General features: G+C 46.0%; 1 protein-coding gene across 1 annotated transcript in view; it reads right to left on the bottom strand.

Annotated features, from left to right (window-relative positions):
• Positions 1–1833: 1833 nt before the first annotated feature.
• Positions 1834–10620, bottom strand: part of IGFBPL1 (insulin like growth factor binding protein like 1) — a 30614-nt gene continuing 21827 nt past the window's right edge. Inside the window, exons 2-5 of the mRNA XM_037903127.2 lie at positions 5342–5451; positions 3842–3958; positions 3325–3478; positions 1834–2089 (exon numbers count right to left, since the gene is read on the bottom strand). Of these exons, the coding sequence (XP_037759055.1) occupies positions 3329–3478; positions 3842–3958; positions 5342–5451 (377 nt within the window). The 3' untranslated portion in view covers positions 1834–2089; positions 3325–3328. The remainder of the gene's footprint in view (positions 2090–3324; positions 3479–3841; positions 3959–5341; positions 5452–10620) is intronic.

Raw genomic sequence — 10620 nt, 5'->3', positions numbered from 1 at the left:
GGTGTGGGAGGGGGCTCAGGGCTGGGGTTGGAGTGTGGGGTCTGGGAAGGAGTTAGGATGCGGGAGGGGATTCTGACCTGGGGCAGGGGGTTGGTGTGCAGGAGGGGGCAGGTGCCTCTACTGCAACTCCCATTGGCCGTGGTTCCCAGCCAATGGGAGCTGCGGAGCTGGCGCTGGGGGCAGCACGCAGCGCTTCCTTGATCGCCCCTGCACCTAGGGGCCGCAGGGACACGCTGGTTGCTTCTGGGAGCTGCACGGGGCCAGGGCAGGCAGGGAACCTGCCTTAGCCCTGCTGTGCTGCCGACTGGACTTTTAACGGCCCTGTCAGTGGTGCTGACTGGAGCTGCCATGGTCCCTTTTTGACCAGGTGTTCCTGCTGAAAACCGGATGCCTGGCAACCCTAGTGTGGCCCCATGGCAGAGGCATGGTGGGGGGTGCGTGGCCTCCAGGCAGGGTGCGCGGGGATGTATGGGTGGCCCGGTGGTGGAGGTTGGGGAAAGTAACCCCCTCCCCAGCTGCCACGTCCATAGTGAGGGATGCGCTCAGGTGAGGAAAGGACCCTTCCTACCACAGCTGAGCTGTCGGAGCATCTTCTGGGCCCCCCACTGGCTGGGCACAGCCCTTGCATGCGTTGATGCTAGCACTTGTCGTACTTGGTGTTTTTCTGAGAGGATTTTCTCCAGGAAACTGAGCCTCCACTGAAAATGAAATTTTCTAGCTCTTATGGTTGCAGAGAAAAGCTTTATGATGTGACATAAGTGCCCCCACAGCCTCAGAATCCAGCTGGCAAATGAGAAAGAGAATTACGATTTTTAAGTCAACCACGAGTTTCTGAACACTTGGGGTTGACAGTGCTGCTGGATGTGCTGTATGAGAGGATTTTTAAAACCCTGGCTAACGCAGACCAGAGTGACTTCTGTCCTTGTTCAGAGTCTCAGCATTCAGCCTGTGCATCCCTTATACTGGACTTTACTGATGTGCAGCACAGATTTCATGCATCACAGAAGTCTCACGTGGTGCATTACTCAAGCGCAGAACCTCTGCACAGGGTCAGTGTCACTCACTCGTGACTGGGCCACCTAGTGTTAATTCTTGAATGACTTGTGTGAGACAGAGAACACAAAAGGGTTATCTGGAAAGGGTCAGGGGAAGTGCCTATTGGTAAGGAACCTATCACTGCTCTCTTATACCACAGTATGTTGGGGTGGAGTCCATTTGCTCAGAATCTCTGCTTTGGTCAGAAGTGCAGTGAAAATACATTATTTCTGCTGCCCTTGGCAGACTAGAGAATCACAGTGGTCTTTTCTGTCTCCATGCATCTGCAGAAGTGGGTTTTTTACCCACGAAAGCTTATGCCCAAATCAATCTGTTAGTCTTTAAGGTGCCACTGGACTCCTCGTTGTTTTTGTGGATACAGACTAACACGGCTGCCACTTTGATACTTTTCTGGCCTTGGAATCTAATGAATCACTGCACCCCTCTCAGTAGACCGAGTACTGGGCTCATAAAATCAGGGCTCCCCGTATCTGTTTTAGACATCGGAAGCCCTCCATTTTGACTATAAACCTCTTCAAAACACGGTGTTCTAGTTAGAGTCATGTTCTAGTGACTGTATGTACCCAAAAGCAACAATTGCCAAAGCTTCATTAAATGTTCAGCTTTTTTCCCCTAAGAAGTGGACGAAAAGAAGAAAGGAAGTTGTTACATTGCTGTGATTTGTCTTTCGGGCCAAGACTGAGATGCAGAAATTACACTAAATGGTCTCTTCCATAATCGCTGCCCCCTAGTGTTACAGTTGAGCATGCCAACAAAAAGCAACCCCGAGACGGTATATATCTTTTAAATGGTTTAAAAAAAACGTTTTATTGCTCGTTTATTCCCGTTATAAACTACAGATTTTTAATATTAATCTAATTGATCTAAATAGGAAAATGTACAAAAAAACATGTCATTAACCACATAACAAGAATATTAATGCAGTTTCCTAATTCTATAATATGAAATAGCAAAGGAAGCCACTAATGGACTTATTTTTAGCCTGTGCTTGACAATCTTTGTTTCCCTGGAGTGACGATTGAATCACTTCTCCCTAGAAGAGAAAAAAAAAGCACGGTTTGAGAGATTATCATCCAGGGATTTGTAATAACTTGTATAGAAAACTGAACTGTGATGGAGACATGGCCATGGCTGCAACTAGGACAACATATACACCTTGCTTTGAATAATATATTTGCTAAACTGGATGTATCTTTTTTCATAAAAACACTCTTTCAGCTAATACATAGGGCATCTCTCCCAGAAATAAGCATTAATTTTCATGCAGAGAGCTGCATTTCCAGGCCAATTCTGCACAAGACACTGATCACTGTTCACCCTCTTTGCTTCGCAGCCTCGTCTTGCTAGAGTCACGTATTGGACACAATTCACCACTACTGTGTTACTCCAGTTATTCAAAGGTTCACTGAAATCCATGGAGTTGCACCAGTGTAGAATTGGAGTAATGCAGTGGAGAATCAGGCCCTTATACTAAAACTTCTGGGAACAATGAAGCTATCAGCGGAAGGAAGTTTTTGGTTGTTTTATTTAAATCTCGGCCACACGCTTGTTTATCTGCTTGGTGTCTGCTCTCCTTTCTCTGGGTGAGATTCACCCTGGGGGTGCAAAGGGAGGGTCAGCACAAGGCATATGCACCGCTTAAATCCCATTTAGAGGACTTAAGTTGGATGAAATTGTGGCACAGGTATTGTGCTGTCCCTCTGCCCTGGGGTGAATTGCATCCATTTACATGAGAAGATATTACAGAGAAGAGATGACGACTGAGATGAACTGGTCATAGATGAGGGAAGTCTGCTCTGTATCCTTGGCATGTGACATTAGCATCATCTTTAGAATATGGTACCAAATGCTGGTTTTTGGTCTGAAGATGTCAAGCATTCTGATCATGAAAGTATGTATTTACACTGCAGTCATTAAATGTTGAATTAAAAACAGCAATTATATTTATACGCTTATCTACCCAGAAATGTTCAGTGCAACAGTATCTGCTTTTGAAAAATCTAAGGTATTTAGCACATTGCAATGCCCTTCCTTTATCTTCCTACGCTTCAGCATGGGTTTAGTAAGGCAGACAGAAGAAAATGACTTATTCAAGATAATACCGAGCCAATGCTTCAACCTCTAACTGATTCCAGGCTCCTCCAGATTCACTGTTTCTAGGCCATGCTTCCTCTACTTCTGTATCTTTAGACCAACAAGAGCAAGTGAATGCAAAAAAGGGTAACAGGCTTCTTTGGTACTGAAGTGGATTTGTAATGTTAAACTTACCCTGTTATATCATGTCATCTGATTCTAGGAAGTTAGTCCTCTTACTTTTACTTTGCTCACTGACTTTAATATTCCCTTCTGCCTGTGTTTCTCCAACCATGTTGGTAGCATGACATTGGTAAACACCCTCATCTTCCTTCATCAGCGGGTTAATCTGGCAAAATGAAAGGGGAGAACATCACACTATCAACAAATTAACAGTAAGCACAAAAGGGCAGCCATAAATCAATTCTTGATAAGAATGAAAAATCTAAAGGATTTTAGATTTCCTCCTTCAAAACAAGGACTAAAATGTCTGGTTTAAATTCGGTCTGCTAGATCGTAGGAACTTTCATTCTATTTTAAACTCTGCTCAATCACTCTTCTGAGTTTCTTCTCTTCAAATGTCTCCCCTAGAAACTGTACCATCACATGCTTGCAATGTACTGTATGTTCTGTATGGAAACACTTCCAAAATCAGCCTGCCCCTCTCTTTCCCCACCTCTGCCCTCAGTACAGTTTGCTTTGTTGGACTTACCAAAACCCACCCGGTGCTCTCATGTTTAGAAGGACCACCACGAACTTGCACTGCCATGTTTACTCTGTCTCCAGGCAATTCTTCCAGGAGTTTAACTCCCTTGGGTGACTCTGTGACCTGTGAGGTGTTATGACATTGGCATACTGTTAATGTAGCTATGGAATACTTGAAAAGCATCATGCTCATCGGTGTGTTGCCTCTGCATTTGGCAGGTATGAGCTCAACATGTTGCCGTCTATACTAGCTTCTGCAATGTGCACCAGTGCTCCTCAGAGAGATGCCTATAACAGAAGAACACATACCATTATCTTTCCCCTGAGCATCTCAGAGTGATGCTCTCACTGAGGGGAAGGAATATGGAGCAGAACCTCTTGCAGCTACTGGGAGGAGCGAGAGGCAGATGCTAGTCAAGGACCAGGAGCCAACGTGAGGCAATGCCTCCCTCTTACACGGTGGTATGCAGCTGGTTGTAGCCCTCCTCGCCCCAGCTTACCGGGGGCAGATTCTGACTTTTCTCTTTGCACACATCCAGCCAGTGCCAGCCACAACATGGGGCTCCTCTTACCCCTTCCATCTGGATCCTTAAGTAACTGGTGGGTGTGCAGGATGCAGGGTAGCTTCCCCATTCTCCCAACGTAGCCCTGGGGTTAGGAATTGCTGGGTGCTCCACGACCCTTCTGTTTCGGTGCCTAGCTTTAGGCACCCTAGTTTGAAGGTTTTGGCATAAGTGCCTAGCTGCCTTCGTTCAAGGTCTGTCCCTAGCTCCCAGGAGCTTAGCATCCCACTCCTCTGGCCATCCCCAAAGCCCTAGCTCTCTGACCACCCCCTTTTAACCCCAGAGCTGGCTCCTTGGAGAGAGATTTCCTCCCCACAGCCAGAGTCCCCAGGCTGAGGCTCTTCCTTTCTGCCCCTGGTGCTGCTCTGAGGACTACTTATATAGATGTCATCAGTCACGTTGTCAGATCAGCCTTCAGCCCAGAATCACCCCCAGCCAAGCCAGTCCAATATTCAACCTGAGCACTGAGTGGGGTTTGGGTTATTAATTCCCTTCCTCCCCCTCAGGGATGTACTGAGGCCAGGCCCTGGGCTGCTGTAAGTCAGAGATGCTCTCCTGACCTAGTGGTTCTATGCTGACTTACAGCAGCCGAGGAGCTGGTCAAAACTGGTGAGACCAACACTTCAATTCTCAAAGCCCCTCAGGCAGGCAGATGTTCAGAGACCCTGTCTGCGGATGGTGCATGCCAATGCGCTGAGGGAATTACTGCCCTCTAGTCTCATTTTTAAGTAATGCCATTTTATTTGTGAATATAATAATCTGAAATCAGGTATGGCAAGAGAGCAAAAGAAATGGGCCAAATTCTCTCCTGGTGAAAACTGGTTCCAAAGGCATAGAGACAGTTTACATTAACAGCGGATTTGGCCCCATGTCAGTTTCTCTGTCCTACACGCATCAGATTCTGTGTAACCTCTTGGCTAAAATGTAATCAGATTTTGGCATACCTTTCTCCATGTGATGATGGGAGTGGGAACTGCCTTCACTTCACAGGACAGGTACACTTGGGCACCAGTTATATTATGAATCTTTTTTGGTGGTACAACAATCACAGGAGCTGGAAATAACAAGAACATTTCAGTTTTAGTACGTTTACATGGGACCACTAATAGTTCTCAATTTTGTGTGCCAATTTGAAATGGAAAAAACATACAGATTCCTCCATTCAGCCAGAGATGATTCAGTCGCAAAGGTTTGGATCTGTCTCTAAACCAGAGGCAACAGAAACGGTTCTGAGCTTTTATTTTAAAAAGCTTTTAGCCCTTCTCCCTGGGAAGCCTGGCTTCATTATATAAATCAATGCACTGTTGTCTTACTCCATCTGCCACCAGATAAACTGAAACAGAGATGGAATTTAGCCCACTCCTTTTAGCTACATAGAATCATAGATAAGGCTACATTTTAGTCACGGGTATTTTTCGTAAAAGTCCCGGATAGGTCACGGGCAATCAACAAAAATTCACGGCCCGTGACGTGTTCATGACTTTTACTATATACCCCTGACTAAAACTTGTGGGGGTGGGGCTCAGGCGACAGACCAGGGGGCGCTGTGGGTGCACAGCCCTGGAGGGGGGGGGCGCAGCCTCAGGGTGCCGACGCGGGTGCTGGGGGGGCATGGCCCGGGGGGGCGCAGCCTGAGGGCGGTGACGCGGGTGCTGGAGGGAGGTGCAGCCCGGGGAGGGGGGCGCAGCCTGGGGGTGGCGATGTGGGTGCTGGTGGGGGGCCACCATGGGTGCTCGGGAGGGGCAGGGGGGCACCGCAGGTGCTGAGGGGGGAGGGTTGCTGGGGCTGGGGCAGGCCCCCTCACCGGCTCCAGAGCACCACGTGCTGCCTCCACTCCGCCCCAAGCCCCGGTTCTGCAGCTCCCATTGGCTGGGAACTGCGGCCAATGGGAGCTGCGGGGGTGGTGCCTGCCGGCAGCGCTGGCACATGAAGCTAGGAGCTGAGGGAGGGGAGCCCCCCTCCAGGTAAGCGCCACCACGCACCCAAATCCCCAGCCCTGAGCCCCGCCCCCCAAACTTCTGCTGCTAGGGGGTGGGGGAGTCCTGAGACTGCCCCAGCAGCAGCTGGTGCACCTGGGCTGGGAGCTGCCTGAGCGGCTCAGGCGGCCCCAGGGCCAGACACACCAGCCGCTGCAGAAGCCAGGGAGGTCACAGCAAGTCACAGAATCCGTGACCTCCATGACAAACATGGAACCTGAATCACAGGACTCGAGAGGTCGTCTAGTCCAGTCCCCGGCACTCATGGCAGGACTAAGTATTATCTAGGCCACCCCTGACAGGTGCTTGTCCAGCCTGCTCTTAAAAATCTCCAACGATGGAGATTCCACAACCTCCCTGGGCAATTTGTTCCAGTGCTTAACCACCCTGACATGAAGTTTTTCCTAATGTCCAACTGAAACCTCCTTTGCTGCAATTTAAGCCCATTGCTTCTTGTCCTATCTTCAGAGGTTAAGAAGAACAATTTTTCTCCCTCCTCCTTGTAACAACCTTTTATGTACTTGAAAACTGCTATCATGTCCCCTCTCAATCTTCTCTTTTCCAGACTAAACAAACCCAGTTTTTTCAATCTTCCCTCATAGGTCATGTTTATAGACTTTTAATCATTTTTGTCGCTCCTCTCTGGATTCTCTCCAATTTGTCCACATCCTTCCTGAAATGTGGTGCCCAGAACTGGACACAATAATCCAGTTGAGGCCTAATCAGTCTTGCTTACAACGCTCCTGCTAATATATCCCAGAATGATGTTTGCTTTTTTTGCAACAGTGTCACACTGTTGACTCATATTTAGCTTATGGTCCACTATGACCCCCAGATCCCTTTCCACAGTACTCCTTCCTAGGCAGTCATTTCCCATTTTGTATGTGTGCAACTGATTGTTCCTTCCTAAGTGGAGTACTTTGCATTTGTCCTTATTGAATTTCATCCTATTTACTTCAGACCATTTCTCCAGTTTGTCCAGATCATTTTGAATTTTAATCCTATCCTCCAAAGCACTTGCAACCCCTGCCATCTTGGTATTATCCACAAACTTTATAGGTGTACTCTGTATGCCATTATCTAAATCACTGATGAAGATATTGAACAGAACCGGACCCAGAACTGATCCTTGTGGGACCCCACTCGTTAAGCCCTTCCAGCATGACTGAACCATTGACAACTACTCTCTGGGAACGGTTTTCCAACCAGTTTTGCATCCACCTTGTAGTAGCTCCATCTAGGCTGCATTTCCCTAGTTTGTTTATGTTCCAGTCCTGCAGTGAGGTGTATGTGAGCGGCAGTCAATGGGACATACACCTCATTGCAGGATCAGGGCCTTAAATGCCTAGTTGTGACCACTGAACAGCTGCTGTATTCCTGTGAAGGAAGTACATTGTGAGATAAACTATACCAAGCCCTGAATCTCAGTTACACATAATAAAAGAGGGAACCATTTGGAAATGGAAAGAATGCATTTCTGATGTTAGGTTATCCTGGAGATGGCACAGTGAAGGCTGCATCCAGATCTCTGTTATTAGTCCATTTTCTACCCCTTTAATTGGAGCAACCGACTTGTTTGCAGATTGCATGCAGTGCAGTTGTAGCCATGGCAGCCCCAGGATATTAGAGAGACAAGGTAGGTGAGGTAATATCTTTTACTGGACTAATTTCTGTTGGTGAGCGAGAGAATTACCTCATCCACCTTGGTTGCAGAATGAATGCTTAAAACAGGCTAGAAGCATATAAGAGATTTTGGTAAATTTAGGATTACAGAGTTCTATATGCGACATAATCCAAATTTACTTCGGTTTTCAAAACATTCCTGTTCAAAGTAATGGCCATCTCGCAGGAGAATTTGGCCCACGTTTTCTGAGCACAGCAGTGATCATGCAGTGCCACATTTCAGATAGTGCTCTAGGCCTATAAACACTCTCGCACAGGACTATGCTCCCACAGGGGGCAGTTGGAAAAAAAAAAAAGCTATTTAATGAGTTTTTGTTGTTGTGGACTGTATCCTGAAAGAGGTCACTGTCAGTGAAAGTGGCATTCAGAGCTCTCAGTTACCTAACACTCTGCTTTGATCCTGCAAAGTCACAAGCTTAATTTTGAAACCAATGGGCTTACACATGCGTAAAATTAAATATGCATGCAAATCTTTGCAGGATTATGACCTAAGGGCTGTACAGCCATTAGCATTGCAAACTTATTTATTTGGCTTTTTAAAACACAGTCATGACAAATCTCTTATCACGGGCAGCAGCATCTTAAACAAAAGCCATTGACAAAATGTCGCAATGCCAACAAATGTGCAATATAAACAAGAGTATTTCAGGACTACATTTCTAATTAAAACTATCTAACAATTCTTTTGAAACAAAGGACAAAGATTTACATCTTTTGAGAGAAGAGAGGCAGGGACTTACAACACAAGGCCTTAGAGAGGTTCAGGTGTTTTAGTTTCACCATATTTCCCATTTTTCTTTCAGCTTTGTCATCAGTATCTATAGCAACGTTTATGAATAATAGCAGTCTTCCTCAGAGGGTGCACCCTTGCCAAATTAAGCCAATTTTCCACGAGCATTTACTGCCTCTACAAAGCAAGGTAATTTAGAAACAGTCATCCTGGATTCCCCACCAGGAACACTCCTCCTCCTCAGAAGACAATTAGCCCAGGAGGAAATCCTTGAGCTCTGTCAATATCCAGGAACTCATTGTCACTCCAGTTATGATTTCTAATAATGCCTGCCAAATTAAAGCTCAGATCTCCAGAGTTCACATCATGGGATCCCATTGTGCGGACCCATCATGCTTGGCACCTGATACTACTTTTGATCTCTATTCAGTATGTGGACGCATGCAGAATATTGAATACTGTGTGAACTCAGCTGGTGTGAACACAGACTATCTTTTCCCTTTGGCAGCTGGCATAGGACACATCACTCTTTGGAAAACAAAAGAAAAGGAAAAAAGACCATCTGTTCCAAGGTATTCCATCTTTAAAATTACCACTGACAAATGAATATTTGCAGTAATGCTACTTAATTGAGTCTGTAAGAAGATAAAGCATCCTATACAGAATGTAAAGTAATTCCCTTTGGATTGAAAGATTAATACCTGCTGAGTCCCTTCTGCTTCCAAGAGTTCTGATGCTCTAATAACTTAATGGCACACATCTGCTTTAAGATACTGTTATCCTTGGATGTAAATTGCAGCTTTTGGGGAGAAAAGTTGCACATTATGACAGATTGTAGAACTGAATCGGGAGAATTATGATAAGTGATTTCTGATACACTGTGGCTTTCAGGATTAATTGCCAGCAGTCCATTGCGTAGCTGATGTACTGCACCTAATGCCTGCTTTTAGTTCACCAACGTTTATAAAAGATTTTCAATATGCAAGTGTCAAGGCAGGAAAGGTTACGGTTTTAAACTCCTTCTCAGTGCAACACTTTAGTTGTTTCCTCATCAATGAGTTCTTATTTATGCCTCGTGTAGGCAAGAAAAAAATAACCCAAAAGTAGCCACTAAATCATGTGCAAATTATGATCCAATATTCTAAAAACAGGCCTGTGATGGGTTGGACCCCCCCGGCCCAGGATGCTACCTGATGTGCTTGGGGGTCTCACTGGTTCCACCAGCCTGGGTTTCCTCACCCTGTCTTAGCGGTGCCAGGCCCTCAAGCCTTCTCCGGCACGGACACAGGTAGGGACACACCCAGCTGCAAATGGACACAGAGACACTGAGATCAGCTCTTTGTGGAAAGAATCGGCTCGGGGATTCACCCTGCACACGCGTGCACACCTCCTTCAGGGTATAAACCCAAAATAATATTGTCCTGTGCTGCAGAGAAATCTATAGAAGGTAAGCTCATAAATTCATCCCTTCCTCAATGTGGAAGAAGATATGCACAACTTCTTCTCCCCTCCTCCCCCCAGTTATAAATTGCACAAGTTGGGTTTTATAATAAACAAAAACACGTTTATTAACTACAAAGGGCAGATTTTAAGTGATTCTAAGGGATAGCAAACAGAACAAAGAAGATTACTAAGCAAATAAAACAAAACGCATACTAAGCTTAAGATCTTAAAGAGACTGGTTTCAAGAAGTAATTTCTCACCCTAAATGTTGCTTTTAGGCAGGATGCAGAAATTCTTGAAAGTTAGCTACCCTGCTTGCAGCTTAAATCTTCAGACACCATATTCACAGACCAGATCCCTTTTCTATCCTGGGCTCAACTCTTTCTTCCTA

The sequence above is a fragment of the Chelonia mydas genome, chromosome 5 (assembly GCF_015237465.2).
Source record: "Chelonia mydas isolate rCheMyd1 chromosome 5, rCheMyd1.pri.v2, whole genome shotgun sequence".
Lineage (NCBI taxonomy): Eukaryota > Metazoa > Chordata > Testudines > Cheloniidae > Chelonia > Chelonia mydas.
The sequence above is the reverse complement of the archived record's forward strand: the minus strand, read 5'-3'. Positions and strand labels throughout refer to the sequence as shown.